This window comes from Panicum virgatum, chromosome 6K, assembly GCF_016808335.1.
Source record: "Panicum virgatum strain AP13 chromosome 6K, P.virgatum_v5, whole genome shotgun sequence".
In the NCBI taxonomy this organism is placed as follows: Eukaryota; Viridiplantae; Streptophyta; class Magnoliopsida; order Poales; family Poaceae; genus Panicum; species Panicum virgatum.
This window is the reverse complement of record NC_053141.1, coordinates 45575291-45600763: the sequence shown is the minus strand read 5'-3', so window position 1 is coordinate 45600763 and position 25473 is coordinate 45575291. Positions and strand designations below refer to the sequence as shown.

Genomic DNA, 25473 nt, shown 5'->3' with positions numbered 1-25473 from the left:
AGACTCTAAATTTTGTCATGGATTACCTGTTCACGTTAATTAATCCACTAATTTATATGCCATGTAGATGTCAGGCATCTTATAAAAAAATAGATGATAGAGCGAGGTTCAGTTAGTCATTTACTGCCATGTATTGCATCTAACAATACCTGTATATTAGAGAGAGAAAATGATGTTAGATAAATTGTTCTATATTTTGACAGAATTATTTGGCCTTACACGTATCCAAGATTATCTGTCATGAGTAGCATCTGGCTATCATAAATCTCAAATAATGAGGGAGTTCATGTTGAGTGTGATATCTATCATAGCCATATGATGGACATCGGAGGTTATGATAGTGAGGATATTCCTCGAAAATAAAAGATTCAACATAGGAGGATGTAGTAACATGCAAAGAACCCATGTCTACATATCACACGCTTTTGATGAACGATAACAACCCTCTTGGAGAACTCCAAAAGGCCTAATGGTTGCACCCATAGGCCATGAACGATGACGTCAACCATATGTCACGCTGCATGCATGTGCAAAGGAGGCTTTGCATGCAAACAAGCAAGGTGGTCGCATTGGTCTAAATGTCACCGGTTTAGTTCCCAAAAAATTTTCTACAGTACCCATCACATCGAATAGTCGGACACATATATGAAGCATTAAATGCAGTTGGAAAAATAACTAATTACACAGTCTAACTGATTAGCACGAGATGAATCTTTTAAGTCTAATTAGTCTATGATTAGACATTATTTATCAAATAATAACAAAATGTGCTACAATACTAAACTAACAATTTTTCACCAACTAAACAGGGCCACTAGTAACTCCAGCAAATTAAGGCAACCCCGACTTGGAGCCGTTCTGGACCAGAGCGGCAGTGCATGACATCGATTGCTTTAACATGTCAGTTACCCACACCAAAGCACAAACGCTACACGTGCAGTCGAAATCCACAAGCACTTGGCCGCTGCACAAATAATAACCGCTGCAACATTAGTCTGACATGTGGGACCCACTGCCCTAAACATGCAAAAAATGCAACAAATAGGGCAGTGACTGACAGTAACTGTTGGCAAGGATTTTGTGACAGACGTGGCTTGTTTTGTACGCGAAGTGTACTCGCCACAAAAGCGACACCTTCAATCGTGTGCGGTCAAGATCGATTTTTTTCTCTGCACGGATAACTTGTTCCATGCGACTTCTTTGATGTAGGAGTTCTTTTTTCGCCACTTGTACGGTTTTCACAGCATGCTTTAACCAACTTGTCGTGGAAACAACCACAAAATCTTCACCCACTGTCAACGAATTATCCTCTGTTGACAAGCGCCCCTATAAATATGCTCAATTGTGTCTGTTTCACTTTTATATACACACACACATGAAGTGTATCCAAGATGTACCTTTCAAAGTTGCCCGGATAGGGGGGACAACGGCGCAATATATATGTACTCCTAGCCAAGAAAAAGAATAAATACCCAAGCTCCAACAATCCAGATTTATTAGAAGAAATAGCTGCTTCATTTTTACCTGGAGATGAACTAGTTTTTAAGACTCCACATAATCAAATAAATGAGCCTTAAAGTTGGGGAAAAATACTAGCAACATGCTTCATCCGTCCCAAATTAGAGTAGTTTTAGCATTCAGAATTCGTCCCACAAAAAGTGTAGTTTTAGCTTGCAATGGGGTCTATCTGATTAAAGCAATACCAAGTACCAATAAAGCACTGTATAGAAAAACACGTAGAGCCAATCAAATATTTAGTAGATATTAATTTTTTGTTTCTAATGCATATGCATTCACTAAGAATCCAGAAAACCAAATAAATAACACGATTTTCAATCACAATTGCTAGAAGTAATTAGGGTAACAAAGTCATTTCTTTGGATGAGTAATGTATCTGAAATTTTCTAAAACTACACTCATTTTGGAACAGAGAGAGTAGTATTATCAATTACAACAGACCGCGTTAGCCTACAAATAAAATCTTTTTGCCTATTCTTAGATTCAAAAAAATAGAACCACAAGCTAAAAGGAGAGAGACACAAAATTTAATTGGAAGAAAAAAAAAGGCGTGATGGCATGCTTACACCAGATCCAGCTCAACACCACCGTACCCCTGCCCTACAAAAGGCTATAAAATAGAAGAGGCCAAGACGTTTTAGCAGTTTTCTTGCACTCGCTATAGCAAGCGTGATGCGAAATGTCTGTATGCCGGCCGGAGGTGCCCAGCAATGCAGGACAGCGACGCTAAACAAACCGCTAGTGGCACACTAGTGCCGGGTGAGGCCCACACCCCTCCCTTTTTTTATTCTGCTTTGAGCAAAGAGGGGTTTTTATTGTGCCCCTGATTGGAGGAAAAGAAGGGCCAATCATTGGTGGGTGCTTATCCCCTTTGGCCTGGCTCACTGGAAAACCGGATCCTTGGGTTGCCACTCCCTCAGAATAGGGAATCCAAGTCTCCAGCACAATTGTGCATAATCACCATAATACAGCCTCGAAATCTAACAGTGTATACCCTCTCTGTTCTTAAGTATATGACATTCATATAAGGCCAGTTAGCAGGTCAAAAGTACACTACTCCCCGCGTCCTATAATATGAGGTATTCTAGCAATTTTAGCACGGATTAAGAAAGAGAACAAAAGATGTATGTACCTGCTAAAAGCTCTTAGTTACCTGTAATTAAAATTGTTCCCGAGATTAAGCAGCGGAGGAAGGAATAAAAAATTTAATTACACAGCTAAGAGCAAAGGAGGATTAAATATTTTCCTTTAATATTTATCCAAAACTCCTAGAATGCCTTGTTTTTGAACCTTTCAATGCTTTGTATTCCACGACGAAAGGAGTAACTATTTTATTCTAAATATCTGATCTATTTTTTCCTGACCATCTGTATAGTCCAAGTTACATGATGAGCCCATAAGGAATTGGATATTTTTTTAAGTGATCGTGCATGGATATTTAGCAAGAAGCCCCCAAAATTGACCGTACAAAACCCCTTCAAACCAAATGATTGAGATGAACAAACTACAATTCTATCAGCATAATCCACTTGTTGCTAAAAGTGATTACATAAAATGGTCAGATAGGCAAGAGACAGATCAAGGACAAATTGACCCAAAAATAGGACGTGCTGTCAGAATTAAAAAATTTTTTTCTGCAAATTCGAGGGACTGGGAAAAATGTAAAGGGAAAAAAATCCAAGTCTTTTTCATGTCTCCCTTTTCTCCTTTGCATTACTTTTCCACAAAACACTCTCCATTGGACCTTTGGCCCCTTTCTGGTCCGTTCCAATGGTACCATGAAAAAGACTCCCCATTACTTTGAATTTGCAGGTAGAAACTTAAGTATGTAATTTTTTGTAACTGAACCTGCAGTAGTGCACCCATCAAATTTGCCGGATGTATGCTTACATATGTTAGACTTGATCGTTCCACACATACCTGCATGCAATTCTAGTGCACTTATTTGATAGACAAATCATGGTACAAATGGAAATTGCACCTCATACTTGAACTTGCTTAGAACAGAGGAATTTGGCCGCAACCTTGACAAATTGGTGTCCTGAATCCTGCTATAATCCAAACAGGCAAGCATGTGGTGCATTTTACTCTGATATATATGACTTGCTAACTTGCAGATGAATCGATTCTTTCTGATGACTGGTTGAGAACTTGTCACGCTGCTATGAAAGTAATTCTGAAATGTCTGCGTCGAAAAAAAAAATGGTTTTCCTCTGAAATGGATGCATGGAGAAAAGTAATTCAAACATTCTGTTCACATCGATTTCAGTTACTCCAACCCTTACGCTTCCCAGTGCTGAATTCGATCTCATCCCCAGGCCGGTTCCAAACACATCCCACCACGCAAATGACGAAACAGATCGATTAAATGTAGCATCACCCAGCACAAGGAATCCATGGAAAACGGCAAATAAGTGATTTTTTTAGGGCTCATATACAATACACTGGATCTATGGATCGTTTTCAGTTTCACACCCCACAAAGAGCACTCGCCTTTTTTTTTGTGAAGTTGCCGTGTTGCAAAGCTTTCTTTCTTCAGCTACTCTCTCTCATTTATCTGAAACTCATGCCGTCCAGCGTGGAAGCTGATAGCTCCACACGACACTGACGTTTGTATTTTAATTTAATTCAAATCAGATGTCATGTGGACGAGACACGCATTTTGATTCTGAAAATATGAAACGGCCTGGATGAATTCCAGAGCAAGCAACGCGTATAAGTGCAGTTGAGTTACTGTTACCTGTCACCCCTGTATGTCTTTCTATACACCATTGCATGCTATGAAAATGACTGCAATGCTTTTGTAGTACTCGATTTACTCCTATGCAAGAGTTTTTGAGGAATGTGGAGTACTCACTCCTGGTTGTGATGAGTGAATTGTCAATCGTGCGGTGTGATCGTGTGTTTGGTCTTTGGTTGCAGGTACACGGACGTCGAGTGTCGACGGAGAGCTGCCGTGGAAGTGCTGTGGCCGATGGACCGTGCGGTGGACGGCGGTGAAGGGCAGCCGGGGCCGGAGCTCGGGTCGGGCGGCAGATGTGGCGTCCACTCCTGGATCAAGGGCGCAAGCACTGGTGGATGGCGGGTTTCTTGGTTTGCGCCACAAAACCAAGTTGGCGGACGGCGGTTTAAGACGCCAAGTCGTGGAGGCACGGGCGTCGGTCTCGGGACTGGCGGAGGAATGGGCATCGACGGCATCTAGGGCCTCGCTGCGGGCGAGGAGGTGACGGGCGTCGGGCGGCGTCTAGGGCCGTTAGAAGGCCGAGGCGGGAACGGCGTCCAGGGCCACGGCGTGGAGGCGGGAATCTTTCCGCGCGTGGAGTTTTGGCGGTTTTCTCAAAACCGGCCACCTACCCAGGTTTCGCGGACCCTCCAAAACCGCGGACCGGATCTTCATCCCCACGGCGGCATCGTGGAGAAGACTTTGATTCGAAGAAAGAACCTTAGCCGTCGGATGAGTCCTTGTATCTTTTTCCGGTTTTGCCCCTACGGGCTTTCTAGTGTCTAGTTAAGTCTAGGGGTAGTTTAGTCCTTTAGTTCTGGAGTTAGTGGGCATAAATATCTACTCACCCACTCTCTCTTCCTTGCTCCTTGCCTGGGGCCCAGACGTGGAGCCGCCCCCTCTCCCAGGCGTCTCCTCCTCCTCATCCTCCCTGTTCCTTCCTTCTTCTCTAGGATTAGGATTTTAGGGCCATGGATTTTTGAGACTCTTGTATGAAATTGATCGGGAAAGGAGGCCCTCTCCTCCTTGTGCCCTCGGGGCTTTTGAATTCGTTTCAATTTCATACATCTTGTGCCTTGTTTGGTTGAAATTTGATTTTCCCGTGTCGATTCTTGTGCACGAGATGAGGGGTTGTTTCTTGATGATCACGTGACTCTTTGAAGTGATTCTAATCCACCTAGCCTAGTGCTAAATCCTACGGAATCACGAGTCTTTTCAAATCGAAGCTTTTCACGTTCTAGGAAAACCACGTTCTTGCTCGGGAATTCCTCGATTCCTCCCAAACCATGGAGTGATTCGTCGATTCCTTTGGTGGATATGTTCACAAGATCTTTGTGATCGTGCCTGCAAAATTTGAGCCTCTTTGGACTTGTTTTGATCCTCCAATCGTCAAGTTTTCCAAAGATCGCGGGCTGTGAAACACCAGTTTTGCTCGGGCTGGGTTTTTTCGTTATCGCCGGTTGAACCGACGCTTGAGATCAAGATCGTCGGATCAACCGGTGAGTAGAAGTTTTGACTTTTAGGGTTTTTGGTCTTTCTGCTTGGTTGCACCGGTGCATTAGTTCCACATGCATCGGTTCAACCGGTGAAGCTTCACCAGCGATCCCTGCGTGCTGTTTTGCTCGTTGCACCGGCGTATAGAAATTCATCAACGTCGGTTCAACCGGTGCTCAGTGCGATTCGTTTTGCAGTCTCTCTGGACAACTACACCGACGCTAGGGTTTTGTTTTCATCGGTTTAACCGGTGCTCGTTAAGTCTGTTTTGAGGTGTCTCTGGTCAACTGCACCGACGTTGACTCTTGATTTTGTCGGATCATCCGGTGTAGTAACACCGGTTGAACCGACGCTGTTCAAACCTATACGTCGGATCAACCGGTGCTTGCTTGTCTCTTGCTGCCGGCTCTGTGACGTCGGTTAAACCGGTGAGAGTTTTCTTCCCACGTTGGTTTAACCGGTGCTCATATACCGTGCTTTCTCTGTTGCTCGCTCGCCGTTCTTGACTCGATCTCTTTGAAGCTTGTTCCTAGGGTTTGTGCTTTGTGTCTAGCTCAGCTATAGCTACACTTTGCACACTCTGAAAGAGAGGGCTTGTGGTGCGCGTTTGAGATTATAGGCCAAACTTTCCCTAAAGAAAATTTTAATTGGCTCCCATTCACCCCCCTCTGGTCGCCTTTTCGGTCCCTCAGTTTTATACAAACAGATGGTACCCTGTTCACCTGTGTATTCCGGAAAACCGTTATACGGATCTTTTAAGACTATTTGGACCGTTGGATTTGAAACAGATGGCTGAGATCCAGATCCCTCCCAGGGTTCTAGATCCAACACTAAAGATTCTAGAACAAAGATGCAATGCAAGTCAAGCAACAAAAGTACAACGGCAAGTACGCACGTACACGATTCCAGGAGTACAGAATACAAATTCCGGCCATTCCCCATGCATGACTGAAATTGCGGCTACTTTTTTTTTCACGTACAAGTTAGGCTATCTGATCAAGAAAAAAAGTTGCTTCCTTCATTTTTTTCACGTACAAGTTAGGCTATCTGATCAAGAGAGGACAGTGCAGGCCAACGCCTAGTTTGGTTGGATTGGTCAAAGGGATTGCTTCCGGCTGGGAGTAGAATATACAGTGGCGGCAAGTAGAGCAGGAGAAAGTTCAGTTATCTTTTCAGCAAGGCTTTTTGAAGCCCTTTCTCAGTTTCTCTGACGCCAGTTGCCACATTCCTTGCCCTGCTCTAGAGTCCAAGACCTGTTCAATCTCCTTACCTGTCACTACACTTTTGATCCTCTCTAGATAAACAATTAGAGAAGCATGCAGCCACAATGAGGCAAGCTTTTTATATTTATATGCAGGCTGAATATATGCTATGTCCTAAGATCCCAGGAGACTGACTTATCAGTCTTGTTTTGTAGAGTATACCATAATAGTTTATGTCACTGCTCAGGTTGGAGTCTAGGACAGTTGTAAAGCATGAACAGATTTTGATTCTCTCCCTGCTGATTGTGATTCTCGTTGGCCTTACAAAGTAGACTAAAGTAACCAGCTGGTTTTCTTGCGCTAACACGGTTTCAGCAGAAAACTGAAGATCTTCTCTAACTAATCGATCACAATCGTTGAACTACATTGTGGCAGAGTCATTGTGCAACACCGGAAGCTATTACCTATCTGATGCATCATAAAGTAAGCTTCTTGCTAGTTCTATGCTCCATCAGTGCTTTTGAAGAAGCAAAGATTGCATTTAGTTCCTAACAACTACTCATCTTAGGAGCTAGGACTTAGGGTATATATTTTTTTCTAGCCACTCTCATTTTATTTGTTGTCAAGTTGTTCTAGAGGGTCAACATGGAGCTTAACGAATTAGGGAAAAAGATTTGGTAAGGGATCCTTTTCCTTCACGCAGGAGATGAGCTCCTGAACCTGTCCCTGCCAAATACGTCGCATTTGATTTCAGCGCATAGTTGAAAAACATGGGTCAAATGTTTTAAAATGTTGTTTCAGCTTCCATACCTAAAAAGATACTTTGTAGTCACACTGCTTAACATATGCTCAAGATAACATAGCCTTCTTACCCATCTTATCTGAAAATGTTTTATGCTTAGAATGTCTAAGGAAAAAGCTTCTCATGGTAACTAAACCATATATTATTTGTGGTCCCTTAACATGTGCACCATTTCTTCATCAATCTTTGAAATTTCAAAGAAACACTGACATGGACATCTTTTGGATACCTGTATGACATGAAATCTGAAATTTGGCAAAACTATTTAATTGTACGAGAGAACAGTTTGAGTATTACTGTGTGCCTAATCATGATCATAAATAAATGGGGACAGGGTTAGGCAGAAGTTGGACTGCCCAAGCAACATGTCACCTTCAGCACTTGAGGCAAGCACTAGGCAATATTGTTGACAGAACCAACAAATTGACCATGGTTGACAGTACCAGGGAGGCGCCTGAAAAACCCGCGATCCACGGCATTTGTTTATGATCATTTGCTGTCACCGGAATCGGCTTAACAACACGCGACCTCATGGATGGCCAGGCCGATTCTCATCCGGCTTGTTTCGGATGAACTTGAGATCTTGTGGGGCTAATGGGATCAGGAGAGGGGGTCGCCGTTTCACCAAGTCTATCAGATCGACTTGGTGTGATGTGATGTCACTTGTTCCTTGAACAAAAAGCAAAACTTCAAATCTCGCGGAGAATAGGCGAGCAGGCAAGCAAGCTACCTATCAGCGGTTAGGTGAAGATCAGTTCTTGTGGAGAATGGCTGGGAAATGTTCAGTGTTTCCTCCATGGGAAGCCACCTCCGATTACCGAACCCTCACTAGCAGTGTGACGTAGCCTCTCGGCAGTTCGGCATCACAAGTCTGCAACTGCAAGGATTTCACCCACAAACAACCATTGCCAATGTGAACACCAGAACTGAGCACCAGCCATCAGTGAAAGCAAAAGCCTGAAAATGCCCTTTTTGTGACGGAACCGCTAAATTAAAACTCTAAATTAAGCATAATGGCCGTCATTTGAACATATCGGGCGCATTAGCTTAATGGTTTAATTTGATGGTCCTTTCTCAACCCACTGTCCGATCGAAACAACACCAGTAGTCCCACGCGAAGGCGGACACATATAGTACAAGCACGACAAATACTTGAAATTATGGGACAAAACGACATAAGGCGATAAAACATAACTTTTACAACACGAGTTTAGATACAATAGTTTTACAAAGCGAGTTCAAATACATACATAATTTACAAGTTTTACAACCCTAGAGATCCGAGATTGAATAAAAAAAGAGGGTCAACACTTCACTACTTCTACACTTCTGCCTATGCACAACCGGTCAGACCGGTCCATACAACCGGTCAGACCGGCCTGTATGAACCCCCTGCATGAATACCGATTAGACCGGTCCAACAAAAACTGAGGGGACGCACTCCCCTCCCGCAAACGTGCAACCCGTCGACTCCCTGATCTAAGAGTCTCGATCCACCACTTCCCACCCCTCTGCATCACGGCGGATAAATTTGACGCAGCAGAGGCAGAAATCAGCGTCCGGGTACCCTGAAATAAAAATATGTGGCAACAAATCCTGAGTAACTAATACTCAGCAAGACTTACCCGACCAGTGGGTATAACTTAGCCCACATACCTAGACATGCAAGGCTTTTGGCTGGTAGTTATTTTTGCAGAAAAATGCTAGAAGTGAGTCCTTATTTTCCAAGTTTTAGCTCCCATTTATATCAATAGATTTACTAATCATCTATGATTTGTAAAACTACAACAATCAGAGTGAGCAAACCATTAATTAAATAACATCAGCCCTCATTGCATCTCATCTCATTTTATTCCATTTTCTTTCTACGATGTGACCAAGAGATCAATGCTCTCATAACCGTGAGACATGGCGAATCGATTCGATTTAACCTTGAAAGGTGGACCTAACCAACACAGCACGCAAAAGCCCCCGTCGGACCCCACGCACCAACCTTTCCCCTCCCTGCCTCGAACTACAGGAACCAGCCCAACGACATATAGTCAGCCGAGTTCTACGTGAGACCACCAAAAGTAAACATATGCAACCCCTTTCTCTGCGGCCACTCGACTACCCTAGGAGTTGGGTGCGGGTTCCTGTACTTTTGAAGCAAAGCAGTACTCGGCTTACCGGTTTCGACTACCTCCTACTCCCGGCATGCGGTTAGTACAATTCAATCCCCGATCAACACAGCCGACAACGGAACGGTCCTTAATCAACACAGATGGGGCTACGCATCTCCCACCCGGTCTCCCATCCACTATGTTCCATCTTGAATTTAATACTCATGTACTAAAATATAAATACTTCCTATATCTCGCGAGTGACAGAATATCACTCGACTTCTACCGAACCCTATTAAGCATAGCAGTGCTACCGACGTGCACATACTAGTATAAGGCCTAGGAAAACCTAGGGATCATGCAACTAGTGTTTCAAACAATTCCTAAATATAATGCACAAGTAATAGATACATATATATGTGTCATAATTTAAATTAATAGATTGTGCACCGGGACTTGCCTTGTGTCTGCCGCTCAGCACTAGGGTTAGCCGGGCCTTGGGCCGACTCCTCGCGAACCTTCTGCTGCGGGGCTTGCCCCTGCGGCCCCTGTGGCTCCGCAACCACCTCGTACACAATCTCCTCCGCCGCGGCTGCTACACGTATGCATATGCACATGACATGAGAATGCATGCATGATTTACAAAAATTATGAGTAACTAATAACCAAATTAATTTCTAACCATTTGTACCAACTACCCCGGATTTCACCTCTCAGCCAATACCCCACCGGTCAGACCGGTCCATCCGACCGATCAGACCGGTCACACTTAATTCAACCACGCCACCGGTCAGACCGGTCACTCCGACCGGTCCTACCCAGAACAAAAACTGGAACCCATGTCGCGGCTAAACTAGCCCACCAATTTCAAATCCTTTCTAGGCTCTAGTTCAGAGATGTATATAGACGATCTTGACCCAAGGAAATCGACTAAAACCTCCTAGAAAGATGGATTCACCCAACCCTAGATGAAGTACCTTGGATGAGTCAACTAGTCCACAAATTCTAAATCCCTTCTAGGCTTTAGTTCAGGGATGCAAATGGATATGTTTGACCAGAGGAAATCAATTAGAACCACCTAGAAAAAGAGATCAATCCACCCCAAGCTTGATTACCTTGATTGGCTTCTCTCCCACGAAAAACTGGAGATTCCACATCACCCCGGGGAGGAGCACATGGAGAGGATGATCCTTGACCCCGATTTGAAGCTCCCCCAAGCCTTGAAATGGATTTAGGTGAGAGATTAGGGAGTGAGGGTTTGGGGAGGAGGGAGCTCGGGAGAGGGAGGGAGCTGGCATGGTGAGGAGTGAACTGATGAGGAAGAGAGAGAGTGATTTAAATGTTGTGGGGCTCAAAACGGTTGACATCGGTTCAACCGGTCAGACCGGTTGACTCCACCGGTCAGACCGGTCTGGCCCTAACTGACAGGAAAAATTCTAGTTTGGTGGATTGTCATGTGAGTTAGCACTAATGACCCTAATTAATCTAATTATGGCGATTAGCACATGAGGTGTTACACTTTTTTTTCCTCCAAAGCGTGATGCATCACATTTGCACCGAGCCATGACCGATCCCCTTTCCATGTTGCTTTCTCAGCCAGTCCCCACACAAGTGCAGCACAGTGCAGGCCACTGTCAATGCCTTTGGAGTGGGGTTTTGCATGCCTTTTGACGACTAATGCGTATGGCGATCTTGGTCATGAAGCTAGTCTGCGACTCTTGGCCACCTCTGATCCAGCAATCCACAAGGGGAAGATGAAGATCAACCGATAGAAATGCCCATCACAGGCACAGCTACCGGTAAATCGTTGTGAGCTAATAAAAGAACTCAATTATTCAGAAGCTAACTGCCTTTTAAAGAAGGCAAAAAACACATGATGCAAGGAGCCAATGCCTAATAATGGGAGGACAAATTAGGCCAGGCAGGGACGACAAAATTAGGCTGGTGCCTTTGTCCCAAGGGCAGCCAGAGCTAGGGGGACCCTGCCATGGATTGCCTGGAGACCGGATCCTCTTCCCTAGCCATCTGCCGATCGGCGGCACCGACATGGCGGTCGCGCAGCATTGTTCGGCACAGATCAGGGAGGAGACATTCAGGCAGTGACCGGCAGCTTGATCTTTTTCAGGTGCTGTTAGGCCCGTCCTAGAGATCTTTTGGTCCTTCCACGGTCCTCAGAATGAGATGAGAGCTTGGGGGAGCCTCTCGGAGTGCCAAGTGCAGTGTCACTTGCTTTCCCTCGTGCTGACCAGGCATCCATGTGGACTGAGTCATCTGCAAATAACTTTGGTGCCCTTGGGATGGATGGGCCACATGGAGGTGGAGCACTGAATCGGGGGCGCACCAATGATTCGGTACAGGTCGGCAACAGAGGGAGCTCACGAGCAGTGTTCACATGTGCTAAAATACTCTGCGCTTTTCCCAGCGCTAATGCCTGTCATCGTGCAGAGCCTCCAGGCTCCAGTTCCTTCGTACTTAAGAGAAAGCTATTGCGATTCAGGGCTGCAAATACCTTTTGCTTTTGACAACACTATGGCCTAGTATGCATGTCCTTGCTTTGTTTGCATTTTTCAAGTCTGACTAGTTGAATGCCCGTGCGTTGCTACGGGAATCAAACTTTGTTTTATAACACTAACAAAAAGGGTATATGGGGACAGATTATGATGCAACAAACAACCAAGCAGATATCCACATCAAACATTCAACCAAAATACAACGTAAGAGATTGCTATCGGCATAGATATTTATATTTGTGCTGGGCTGGTACGCATTCTTGATAAGGGACATGTTTGGCAAAATAGACAGTGATGCATCTTTCTTCAAATGACTTCCTCACTGCCTCCCACAAAATTGTTGAATGACTGCTGAGGGAGGACATCCTACTTCCCGTAGTGTGAAATATTCACACAAAATAGATTCATTGATTTATTGACTAAAAAATTACAAGTATGTATAGGCACAACTATCAAAGCTTTATCTTATTAGATTTATGGAACAACACAGATAGGCACAACCTGATTGCTGAAGTCGAGCACTCTTGGCCATCATTTTGAAATCCTCAGCACCATATCCAAAGTCAAATCAGTTTTAAAGCAGTAGTATAAGTAGCTCTAAAGAGCAATTAAAAAATTGGAAAATTGCATGTTGAAACAATCATCTCGTAGTAGCATGCCAGGACATGACCATCTAAGTACAGAAAAGCATATTAGAAATGCAGGAAGATAATAGGTGGAAATATTTGGATGCATACCTCTGCAGCTTCTTGGGCAGATGTGAACCACTTCTAATCAAGTGCTTTCAAGAAACAATCCTCAAGTTGTGTACCCAAAACATGAAAGAAAAATGGAGATGTCATATCCAGGATTTTGAGATGGCCGAAGGAAACCCAAAGCTTGATAAATAAAAAGAATTATCCTCACGTCATCCATGTTGTAAGCACATCCTCCTTATTCTAACAAAATGATATATGATCAGTAGTACATGTCGTAACAACCTAACAGATATCTAACATAGGATGAATAAGCAGTTTCAATTTTGAATAGGTGTAAAGGGATTCAACACGGAAAAAGTTAATGCCAGAAGTCAAGAAGCAATCTAGCTACAGATTCTCAGGGCATAAAGCAACCTCATGTAAATTTGCCATACATTTCACCCATGATTTAAGCATCTACCAGGTATGATATGATTGTTTTTGAAAAACATCATGCAATGTAGAACAGGATTTAAGGTATCAAATACCCAACATCAACCATCAGGGTATTAGTTGATCTATCTTTTGTCTATCTATTTTAGTGAAACGGTAACTGCAAGTTTGTCTAGCTATCATCTATTTCACTGAAAGGAAAAGTGCAATTCTTTGTTGTACAATATACGAAATATAAGGAATGTAAACAACATTTTTTATAAGAATAACATTTGATTCAAGAAGACCTGACACAGGCTTTGGGTATGGAGGTATTCTCTGTCTCATCCTTCGCAAACACTGTCCATCAGGTTGACAACCATCTTCTGAACAGCAAGCTTCCCTTTCAGCATCTGCTTCTCCCAGTTAGAAGGAAGGATCATTCAGTTTGCTCAAACTCTGTGGCTGCTTCTTCACATGAGGTCTAAAAAAAGAACATGAAGTTTAATTTCCAGCAGGGATCGAGATAATAATGGCTTGTAAGTCATAACATCTAGCATGAATGTGTCCATTGCAACCAATCGAAATGTGCAAGTCACTGCCATCCCTAAAATGGCAGTTCAAAATTGTTCTCTGGTTGGAAAGGTTGCAAGCACAGAGGCACTAAAATTGCAATGTAAGCTGGATGGGGATGAAGTTGGGCATACAGGTAGCATCTGTAGAGCATGCGCGTGGCCAGGTCGATGGGGAGCTTGGCAATGGCATTGGCGGACCAGATGAAGACGTAGGTGGCACAGGGGGTGGCGGGGAAAGCAGCGGAGAGGGGGAGGCCGTGCGTGGGACCAGACGCAGTGGAGAGGGACTCATGTTTTGATACCTATAAAAATCATGATCAACATGGACTGGGAGTAAATTAAAAAAAATAATTCTGCAAATTATAGCAATGAAATTAACTGCTAAGTTAAGTTCCTGATTCTTGTAGTGTCTCCATGCATGATTTATCTGGGGTCTATAATAAATCACGACTCCTCGGACGATCGTGATGCTTGAATTGGGCTATATAACCAGCAGTTAGCTGAAGCCTAAAGATCAAATCGCCAAATGTACTTCTCACAATGTTGTTTCAGCTGGGACCTTACCACTCAAGTTCTCAACAATTTTATCAAATTTGCCAATATGACAATGATCCTATCAATAATTTATGCCACAAAAGTACTCAGCTACCATACCACATCAGAGTTTTATAGTCCGATCCCCAAGTATAGGTTAATCTGGGTTATATTATAAAAATTGGAAGATGGAGTGGGGTGAACAATTTTTCCATATACAAAAAGCTAAGTGCACCATGAGATGTTAGTTGGATTATATATAGAACAGAAAAGAATTCATGTTCTATAGTTGGTTCATCTATAGAACTGAAAATAAGTTAAACCGAACTGGTAGTCTGGTACTATTCATTTTTAACTTCAAATCCATTTATAGGAGTTAAATTGGGCTATGTAACCAGCACTTAGCTGAAGCCTGAAGGAAGAACTTCAAACCATCTGCTGTTTACTATCATAATACAACATGTTTAACCATATTTCCATCTTGAGGACTTTACCTCCTAACAATCATAATAGAATCAAAGCTTGATGCCTATTTGATTCTGATGCAGCATACATGGTAGCTTAGAACATTGATTACGATGTCATATTTCTAGCAATCATCAATATGGTTAAACACATGTTTTCTGAGCTAATAGGGCATTACCTTTTGAGCTCTTGCATAAACATGCTTCGGTCCCTAAAATATCTGGCTGATGCATTCTGTCGAGCACTTGGTGGGCAACGTGGTGAAGACCTCCAGCACAGTGCCGTGATCGGCATTGTGGGGCGCGGAGGGGAAGGGCAGCGTTGCTGGCGTGCTCGGCAGGGAGGAATGCGTCACTGCGTACCTGGTGATGGCGTGCTGGTGTTGCTCGCCGCCGTGCAGGCCACTGTCTTCCCTTTGCCTAGGCGTCTCTATCCACCACGCTGCCTGCAACGACGTCTCCGCACCTTGGCCGCTGCCGTATCGGCCTCGAGGGCGATGGTGGATCCGAGGATGCCGCGCCTTCCTTGCCAGACGCCGGCTCGCTCCTCGTCTCCGCCCTCCTTGGCTCTTTCGGGAAGGCTTGACGGGCTGCGTCGAGGAGGCGTCCAGCAACCGCGGCCAAGCGCGGGGAGGGGTCGCTGATCCGCAGCAGAGGCGATGCACAAGGGCGGGGCTCCGGCGGCGCGGAGGGTTCCCAATCCGCGCTGGGAGGACGGCCGCGTGGCGGGGACGTCGAGCGCGGCGGAGATGGCGACCGCCGCGGGAGCGAGGGCGAGGGCGAGGGGGCTTGAGGTAGAGGCGAGAGCGGTGCGAGGGAGGTGGAAGGTAGCGGCTGGAGCTGGAAACTGCTCGCGAGCGAGGGAGACGTGGGGCGCGCGGGGAGGGAAGGCAGAGCCACGGAGCGGGGGGCAGAACCACAGGGAGGCAGATTCACTTCACTGGAGTGGTAAACACGACTTTAGATAGTAGTATATAGTAGATTGATTGGGTTAAATCTGGAAGACTCCTTGGCTCTGGCTACAACCTACTCCCTCCGTCCCAAAAAAACCGTAATTTTTTTTGATCCTTAGAAACTGCGTTTGACTGGTCTTATTCAACTTTCTTTTACAAATATAATCATTTTTGTTATGATTTATTACATCACTAATGATATTTTAATAATATTTTGTCTTATAATATACATAAAAATTTTGATGTGGGAATTGGAGTCTTCTAAGTTCCAAACTATTAAAAATTGTTGTATCTGTAGTTGACAACACTTTCTATTTCACAAAAAAAGAAGACAGCACTTTCTGTTTTTGTGAACATATTTGCAACAAGACCATGATCCATGGTTGGCTCCGTACTAACAGGGAACTGGGTTTGGACTCGGAGTGATCTATGCACTTACAGTCAATTACACACAAAATATCTTATCTTACTATTACTAATTGGAGACTCCTTTTGAAGCCTCCAGATGAAGCCACCTAGGATCCTAGGTGGAGCCTCCAGATGAAGCCACCTAGGATCCTAGGTGGATAGTCTAAAAAAATAGAGAAATTCAATAAATTCTCACAAAAATCAGAAATATTCGGCCATCAATTCGGCAACTCTAATCATAATAGCCATTGGATCTGTTATATTTTTCTTATAAATTATCCACCTTTGCCATTATGAAAATAGACTAAAGTAACCTCCTAAACATGTATCTAAATTACCCACCTCTGCCATTATAAAATAGTATCAAATAACCCCCTAAATTTATATTTTTATATATATATAATCCAATGATAACACAATAAAAATAAATCCAAAACCTGAATCAAAATTATATAATTATAATAAAATTTTAAGGCGCATCAATATAAAATTCTAACTTCTATCATTATTAATATATTATTTATGTTATTATTTATATAAAAATACTAACCATAATGTGTGTGTCATCATATATTCATGTATAAGAAGAGATAAGAATACGAATTTTCATGTTGTTCACATAACTCAAACAAAATGTTCAATTAAATACATATCAAAAACATATATGGATGTGTGATGCAAAGTGAGAAATTTTTTTTTAGTAACTAAGCCTATCATGTTTTTTACAATTATATAATAATAAATATGTATCTTTACACTACTGAATTAAAATATTTAATTGGTCAAAGAGAGCGTGAGATAGATCATTACTAGATATCTCTAACTAGTCCGCGGGTTGATAGACTAGTACCACCTAAACTGTCAAACTGATGTTAGACTAGTCCTATCTGAACTACCATCGACTGAAGACGGGATGCCTTCATATGTTTCGAGGGTCAAAACTGAGATGTAACTTCGGCAGTATGATCAATGATGTACTTTCAATGTTGCTGCTCAATCAGTTCAGGTATAAGCCGGAGCAAGAATCCAAGCTGCTGCTGCGAGAAGGCCTGATGCTTTGCACTATCCGCACCAGCAACACCCCCGCTAAAGTCTGGTTTACTGAAACCAGCAACAGCATTTGAGATTTCCTCCACCCGATCAACAATGACACCATTGACGCCCATCAAGTACTGGACGTAGACTGCCTCCCACACATTACTGCATGTGTATGTAACAAAGATGCACACGAAGGCTGTAAGATGACTGATGAACAAACAATGGTGGCCTGACACAAGAAGCATGATGCGGATATATTGCTTACTTGAGCTGCCCATAAGTGAGAAGTGCAAGGTTGGATTCTTGTGCTCTGACAACTGCAGCGGGGTTCTTGAGAACACCTCTCACTTCCGACACGATCCCATGCAAATCATAATCTAAGCATAGCTGAATGGCATCGTTAAGTGAGTTCCTTCGTGAATCATGGTGTTTGGATGTCCCTCCTTCTGTTAAGAAAAGTACCTATTGCAAAATGTGGAAAAAGATGGAGATGGTTATCCTGAATGTTGAGATGTATCTCGTATGATGCCTAGCAACATTTTATCAAGTCGACCAGACAGTAATTCTATAGTACACTAAACCTGTGTAAATATACAATCAAAATATCAAATATCAGCTGAGAATTGGTTTAGGTTTCAAATTTTACATATAGTATTATCCAATTTGCAGCTATCTGTTAAGAAAAGTCTGACAGATGATTCTATATGTTAAACCACACCTGCTCGTTTGCACTTACTATCTCATGGGCCCATTGTCTAATCAAGTAAAACGACGAGCCCAAGGCATTCCTACGTAATGTAACTTGTGTACTCTGAATGCTATGAGCCTATGATGGAAGTGAATCACAATCAGACTGCTCTGCAATGTAGAAATTTCACAACCAGGGCAAGACACAAGTAAGCTAGGCCTAGGCTGACAGATCGAGGAAACCTGACAAACAATTCAGACATCAACCACAGAAGAAGTTTCAAAGCATACATACAGGATAGAAACTTTGGAGTTCCTGTGCCATCCGAGTCGCGTCAGGATGGAAAGATGAGAAGAAGACTGGTCTATCCGTAGCATTATGAAAAACAACCTGCCAAAATGATTCACCGCCCTTATTGAAATAATTCATCACCTCTTAGTGATGAAATGAATGTCAATAGAATGGAGTGCAAATCACTTGACATCGTACTAAGTTTCAAATGAAGAAAAGAAAAATGCCGTACTTGCAATATAGCTTGAAGAGCACAGTAAATGTCTTTACTATGATATATAATGTTGTCATCAAACTTTAGCTCAATGTTGAATCCCACACGAGGACTGACACGTTCAAAGACCTCTTGCAACGTGCAAAGAGAATCATCTTCTTCTGTACTCCAGTTAAGGACTCTACCATCTCCTGTCCGTCTAAGTAAAGGCTTGGAAACCTGAAAGACCAGCGCAAAGAACAGTGAGTCTATTAGCACCCTTAGCATGTATTCATGGACTTTGCATGGAAAAATCAATAGAAACAAGGTATGTCACCTTGCGAGATTCTTTTTGTGGCCCATATGAGAGGAATTCTTCCAAGAGAAGATCAGTAACACGCCTTTCATATACAGCGCCCTACACACCATGCACAACAATCAGTTTTAAATAAAGAGTTTTTCTAACAACAGATGAATATTGTAGTGCAGAAACAAAACGAAATGAACAGGATGGGTAAAAAGAACATACGGCCCCTTGTGTTAGGATGAAATCATCATGGAAGATTATTGGACAACCATCTTTAGTGACCTGTAAACGAAGTGTCGTGATTAATGGTTCCTTCAACAGATCAGTCTGGCCATAAAAATCAGAGATAACATTCAAGAGAAATCAATTAGCTGAACTAAACCGAAAATCTTGAAATAAAGAATAGCACACAACCATAACACACATGCTTCCATCGACCACCTATAATTATTGTACAGATCTTGTTGTTGAGAACGCTCTAACTAATCATATCTTCGACACCAGATTAGTGGTAAAAGGAGAAGTATCTAAAGGTAAATGCCTCTAGTGATTAGAGGTGAACATCTTGAAATCCTGAGTTCCGGACACTAGCTTCATGCAGAACTTTGAACATTTACAATCAGTCTATGACCACCGTCTTTGTACAATTGGGTACCATGTTATATTACCAGGACTCGGCCAGAAGTTGCAATGCTCGCACAGTCACATATAATGCTGCATTGAGGACATAAACCAATCAACTTCATAAGTCAGTCCACACGCGATTGCTTGCAAATTTGGCCGGCCAGAAACCTAGCATAGTATGTGACCAACGCACTGGAACCATATACACTACATCCAAGTTCCAAACTGAGATTGGTCATGAAGGTCGCAACGAATTTAGCTGGCTGTTTGCATCCACTAGCGTACGCATTTCCAGTTATTGCGAAGAAGAGGGCCCAGCCGCCCGCATTTTTGATCGACCGCACCGCACCGCACTACCTACCACCTACCAGGCACCAGTCTCGCATCGCAAATTCGCAATGCTGCGGTGTACTCCACCTTCAGCCCAAAGCTAAACAAGCTCGAAAAACAAGACCGGCCCAGCTACACGTACTACGCACCTGGACGTCGAACTCGACGAAGGCGACGGCGGCGTGCTCGGCGGCGCGGCCGAGGGAGAGCAGCGTGTTCTCCCGCTCCCTCGCGGCCCCGACGCGGGCCCCCGGCGGCGCCCCCACGGCGTTCATCCCCATCCCGCGGTGGCCCCCCACCACCATCCCCCGCTCCGCCAGCGCGAACGGCAGCTCCCGCTCCCGCTCGCGCTCCCTTCTCCTCCCGCCGGCCGACGCCGGCGGCGGAGCGGACGCGCTTGCCGCGATCCGGCAGAGCCCCACCGCCCCCGCGCGGGTCGCCGCCGGGAGCGCCACCATCTCGGCTTCCGAGCCCGAGCGCGAGCGCGTGCGCGTCGCTCTCGCTTGCTGACCTGGCACGGCTGCCGTCCGGATACATTTTGAATATTTTTAGACCCGCACCCGCCGCCGCCGCCGCCGGGCCGGGCGACGTGACGGTGACGCCTCGCCGAAGGATCCGCCGCGGCGCGGGTTTATTCGCAAGCATATTCCGTTTCGCCTGGGCCTGCCCTGGAGGTCGGTTGCGGCCCAGTTCTATAACGGGCCAGAAAGCCCAAATAAATATGGGCCTTGCTCGATCGGGTCAAGGCCCAAGGCGATAAGTTCGGCCCAATGGAGGAGCGGAGACCTCCTCCTTCATCAGCCACAAACTCTACTTGCCGGCGGCCGCCGCATTCCCCATCCATCCCCTTCTGCAAGCTAAAACAGAGCTAGGGTTTTAGGAGACAGCGAGACAGGAAGAGAGAGGAGCGACGACATGGACAACCCCGAGATGCAGCGATTCCTCCAGGTGAGAACTTGCTTCTCCTGCTCGTGACCCGTTGTTGGCAGGCGTCCGCTGCTGTTGACCTGGAAGGCGCGGCGAGTTCTGCTGTATCTGGGCATGCCGCTGTTGATTTCGCCGGGCGAATTCATTAGATTCTGATGTAACGGTTGGGCGTCGGTTCGTTAGGTTCTGATCCCGGTGTACTTTTTCTGCGTTAAGGTCTCGTGTGCAGGGGATGCTAAATTTCTTCGTATGCTCTCGCTTTGCCGACGCAATTGGTTGGGGATCTGAAGTCTCTTAAGAGACGGGACGATAGAGCGATGCGGTTTCCCTGGCTCCTGTTGCCTTCGATTTGGTTGGGATGCCTATTTTTTTCTTCAGCTGTGCTAGATTATGAATGTTGAGTTCTGGGTTTGCTCAGCTCGTTTGCTAGCCTGCTTGGTGATGTCTAGAGGTAGTTTGAGGTTTTACTTTTTTATTGGAGGCGAAATAGGTGCATCATCGGATACATGATTTTGTCAGAGTTTGTTGTTAACTTCAGAATCAGATGATTACTTGATTAGTCTGTATACTGCAAGTAGTGGTAAATTGCTTGATTGGTTACTGTGTTAGGTATGAGGTGCTCGCCACTTCTGAATTTGACGTGATTAGCTTTACAGTTATATTAATACATTAGACAGGCACTTACTTAGAGCAAACTTTGAAAATGGCTAACGCGTTATGATAGTACTGAGGGGAGAGTTTCACTGCCCCTTTTAGTTTTCATGGTTGTCCTACCTAAAAATCCTAAAAATTAAGTTCCCTGGCACAGTGGCACCTAAATAAACTTTTGACCAACCTAAATTACTCATGTAAGTTTAGAGGCCTACTGCGAGATTTTTTTAGCTGTCATCCAGGTTTGTTTCAGAGAGTGGTTTTCAGGAGCTAGATTAATATCACACTCGAGATACAACAACAACAACATAGTCTTTTGTCCCAAGCGAGTTGGGGTAGGCTAGAGATGAAACCCAAAAGACACAAAGGTCACAGTTCAGGCACGCTGATAGCTAGTCTCCAAGCGCTCCTATCCAAAGCTACCTCTTCAGAGATATTCCAATCCTTAAGGTCTCTCTTAACCGATTCGTCCCAAGTCAGTTTAGGTCTACCTCTACCCCTCTTTACCTTATCGACACGCTTTAGAACCCCACTACGCACCGGCGCCTCAGGAGGCCTCCGTTGGATATGTCCAAACCATCTCAACCGATGTTGGGTAAGTTTCTCCTCAATTGGTGCCACCCCTACCCTTTCCCGAATAACTTCGTTCCGGACTCTATCCCTTCTTGTGTGCTCGCAAAACCACCGCAACATCTGTATCTCTGCTACACTTAGTTGCTGGACATGTCGTCTTTTTGTGGGCCAACATTCAGCGCCATATAACATCGCCAGACGAATCGCTGTCCTATAGAATTTGCCTTTTAGCTTTTGTGGCACCCTCCTGTCACAGAGGATGCCAGAAACTTGACGCCATTTCAACCAGCCAGCTGAGATTCTATGCCTAACATCTTCATCAATGTCGTCATCCTTTTGTAGCATCGATCCTAAATACCGAATCCTAAATACCGAAAAATATCCTTCTGGGGCACCACTTGCCCATCGAGACTAACATCTCCACCCTCATGCATAGTCGCGCTGAAATCACACATCATGTAATCAGTCTTGGTCCTACTAAGCCTGAACCCTTTCGACTCTAACGTACGTCTCCACAGCAATAACTTCTTATTAACCCCTGCTCTACTCTTGTCAACTAGCACCACATCATCAGTAAAGAGCATACACCAAGAGATATCACCTTGTATGTCCCTTGTGACCTAATATCACACTCGAGATGTGTTAACTAAAATAATGATTTTCAGGTGTTACTTTAATATGGATGTTGTAATTTATCCACTTCTGTTTGAGGATAATTTTAGGCCTTATTTTGGCATTTAAATTTGTGCCCTCCTTACTGGTCTTTCAAGTTCTGTTGCAGATGAACAAACATACGCTGTATTAAGCATTCACCTACTTAACTTGCTTGCTGGCTGCTTCATTCTGGCCTTGCTAGCCCAGTTGCTGTATCACCTTTTCAGTCGTTTGATTCCTCTCCTTTTTTGGTGTTCTTCACAAGCAATCAAGCTGTAAAATATTGGTATATCTTGCATGGTATAGCTATAAGAACAATACCACAGCATGGTACAGTATATCATTTCCTCTATCTGCTTATGGGAATGGCATTTCTGTTCATGATGCCTATTGTTGTATCCATTATTCATTACTGGCTTACATGATTTGCTTGGTTTGCTGCTCAAGGTTGCAAATACATACTGTTAGGCAAACATATATGTCAAGAATTATATTACTGCCTTCTCCAGTTCTCCAAATGCATTTAGATGTTTTTTCATCTGAATATGTTAGAGCATTATTTTGTGACAAGGCACGCTTAATGTATCTATTGCATCTCATGTGTACTAGATAATTCTAGAATCTAGACGTTCATATTTAACACTGTACCCATTCTTTCTTATGGTACATAGTCCAACTTTGCACTGCAAGAATAAAGACCATTCTTTTGATGATGCTATCCCTTTTTCGTTCTTTTAAACTAACCTCCATCTCCCATGCAAGAATGCATTATGGTTCATTTAAACTAGCATAGACATGTTTGTTATCTTCTGTAATTGAATGGAAAATTCTGTCACGGATCTGATCAGGGACCGTGCAAAACTAGGTAAATTGGGGGAATTGTGAGGGACAAATGGACGCTGAACCGGACACTTGAGATCGGGCACGCCGGCGGCGGCTGCGCCCAATCTCAAGGCCCGGAGTTAGATGAGGATCTCTCCTGATAATTCTTGCTTTTTCTTTCTCCCTCAAAAGAAATACAATCCCATCCTTATATAGAGATGGGCTGACTTGACCCTTAAGAAACATTGACTTGACCCTTAAGAAACCAATCTCTAAATTTAAGAAAATAACAAACCAATCTAATCTAATCTTTCCTAATATTTGGACCGACGTGAACAGTACTTTCTGCACATGACATCTCCTCCCTCCTTCGAAGACAGCTCGCCCTCGAGCTGTGATGATCAGGTGGAGGCCACGGTTCCAAGCGCATGCGTGCCCTCGGTGGCCGGCGCCGAGGCGTGGCAGCATGTCCCGGAGACCCTGATTTCTTGGTCTTGCCATGCAGATGCATGCCGAGGAATTGAAGCTGATCTGCCCCTGCGGGAAAAGCGAGACAAACCACGGAGACGCCATGTGGGGTACGAACCGGCAACTGTGGCAGCGCGGGTCTCAACCGGCTACGGATTCGAGCAGGGGCTGGATCAGCAACAACTAGGGCTTCATGACAAGCAACCTGATCCACGGAGACGCCGTCTTGAAGCTGCTGCTGTGCCGCCGCGGCGGAAAGTGGCAATGCCAACGCTGCCCGTGCTTGTCGCCTGGCCAAGAATCCACATGCTGCTGCTTGAAGCTGTGTTGCCGCCTTGTCTCGCCGCAAGCTCTCCTTCAACTTCAGGAGCAAGGCTTTGATCTTTGCGCAGTCTTCTAGCATGTTGGCGCACAAATCTTCCACCGATGTTGATGGATCACCGGCAGCAGAAGCCATGATCGAAACCGAAGCAAGCTGATACCAATTGTCACGGATCTGATCAGGGACCGTGCAAAACTAGGTAAATTGGGGGAATTGTGAGGGACAAATGGACGCTGAACCGGACACTTGAGATCGGGCACGCCGGCGGCGGCTGCGCCCAATCTCAAGGCCCGGAGTTAGATGAGGATCTCTCCTGATAATTCTTGCTTTTTCTTTCTCCCTCAAAAGAAATACAATCCCATCCTTATATAGAGATGGGCTGACTTGACCCTTAAGAAACATTGACTTGACCCTTAAGAAACCAATCTCTAAATTTAAGAAAATAACAAACCAATCTAATCTAATCTTTCCTAATATCTGGACCCTATTACTGTTCACGTCGTGAACAGTACTTTCTGCACATGACAAATTCTTACCTTAATTTCTGCAACACTGCAGCAAGAGCAGCAGAAGGCGATGATGGGTGAGATGGTTGGCAAGCTGACAAGCGTGTGCTGGGACAAATGCATCACGGGCACCCCAGGAAGCAAGTTCAGCTCCGGGGAATCAACCTGCCTGACCAACTGTGCCCAGAGGTTTCTCGACATGAGCGTCCTGATCGCCAAACGGTTTGAGATGCAGTGAGGCGTCGGCGCCCAATACCATTGCTTAGTCAAATGCCATAAGTTTCTTCTGAGTTTTGTACGAACCCTTTGAATGATGATGGATTTTTTTAAATTATTTTAACAGAGAAAGCCTGATGTGATTCCAATATCTTGTTGCCTCGATGGGAAATGTACTAGTGTGTGATTTTTCCGTTTGATACTGAACCCTCCCTGCCCTGAGTTTAACTGAACATAGTGCCTCCGCGTCCCTAGTTCTGAGCGACTGTTTATATGCTCACACGTATCAATCCACACTTCTGGCTGTAGCATCATATGAATTATACTACAAAATATTTTGTTTTGATCAACCGATCACACTGCTCCGGGCTCGAGCTGAACTGCCTGAAGATTAACAGAATAAATCATCATGCGATAAATAAAAAAAGGAGAAAGCTACATGGGCCCTAAAAAAGGAGATATAGGGCCCT

The 25473-nt window shown here is 44.3% G+C and overlaps 2 protein-coding genes and 1 long non-coding RNA gene across 3 annotated transcripts; 1 reads left to right on the top strand and 2 right to left on the bottom strand.

Annotated features, from left to right (window-relative positions):
* Nucleotides 1–10417: 10417 nt before the first annotated feature.
* On the bottom strand, nucleotides 10418–16544 carry LOC120713005. Its single transcript, XR_005691140.1, has 3 exons — nucleotides 14167–16544; nucleotides 10956–13943; nucleotides 10418–10432 (listed from the first exon to the last, which is right to left on the bottom strand). It is a non-coding gene; the product is annotated as an uncharacterized LOC120713005 (long non-coding RNA).
* Nucleotides 16545–17064: 520 nt separating this feature from the next.
* LOC120713002 (glycerophosphodiester phosphodiesterase GDPD1, chloroplastic-like) lies at nucleotides 17065–20412 on the bottom strand. Its single transcript, XM_039998959.1, has 7 exons — nucleotides 20014–20412; nucleotides 19133–19192; nucleotides 18941–19021; nucleotides 18643–18843; nucleotides 18414–18509; nucleotides 17697–17893; nucleotides 17065–17593 (listed from the first exon to the last, which is right to left on the bottom strand). The coding sequence occupies exons 1-7, from the start codon at nucleotides 20320–20322 to the stop codon at nucleotides 17374–17376; spliced, it is 1164 nt and encodes a 387-aa protein (XP_039854893.1). The 5' UTR covers nucleotides 20323–20412; the 3' UTR covers nucleotides 17065–17373.
* A 230-nt stretch (nucleotides 20413–20642) lies between these two features.
* LOC120713004 (mitochondrial import inner membrane translocase subunit TIM8-like) lies at nucleotides 20643–25236 on the top strand. Its single transcript, XM_039998961.1, has 2 exons — nucleotides 20643–20812; nucleotides 24840–25236. Exons 1-2 carry the CDS (start codon nucleotides 20780–20782, stop codon nucleotides 25023–25025), a joined length of 219 nt encoding a protein of 72 aa, XP_039854895.1. The 5' UTR covers nucleotides 20643–20779; the 3' UTR covers nucleotides 25026–25236.
* Nucleotides 25237–25473: the final 237 nt, after the last annotated feature.

Bases quoted from the DNA above. Each gene is read 5' to 3' on its own strand.
- LOC120713002 (XM_039998959.1), bottom strand. From the start codon at position 20,322: ATGGTGGCGCTCCCGGCGGCGACCCGCGCGGGGGCGGTGGGGCTCTGC. The intron at 19,022-19,132 runs GTATGTTCTTTT...CATGGTGTGTAG, and splicing joins TCATCCTAACACAAGGGGCC to GGCGCTGTATATGAAAGGCG. The intron at 18,510-18,642 runs GTACGGCATTTT...TCATTTTGGCAG, and splicing joins CTCTTCAAGCTATATTGCAA to GTTGTTTTTCATAATGCTAC.
- LOC120713004 (XM_039998961.1), top strand. From the start codon at position 20,780: ATGGACAACCCCGAGATGCAGCGATTCCTCCAG. The intron at 20,813-24,839 runs GTGAGAACTTGC...GCAACACTGCAG, and splicing joins AGATGCAGCGATTCCTCCAG to CAAGAGCAGCAGAAGGCGAT.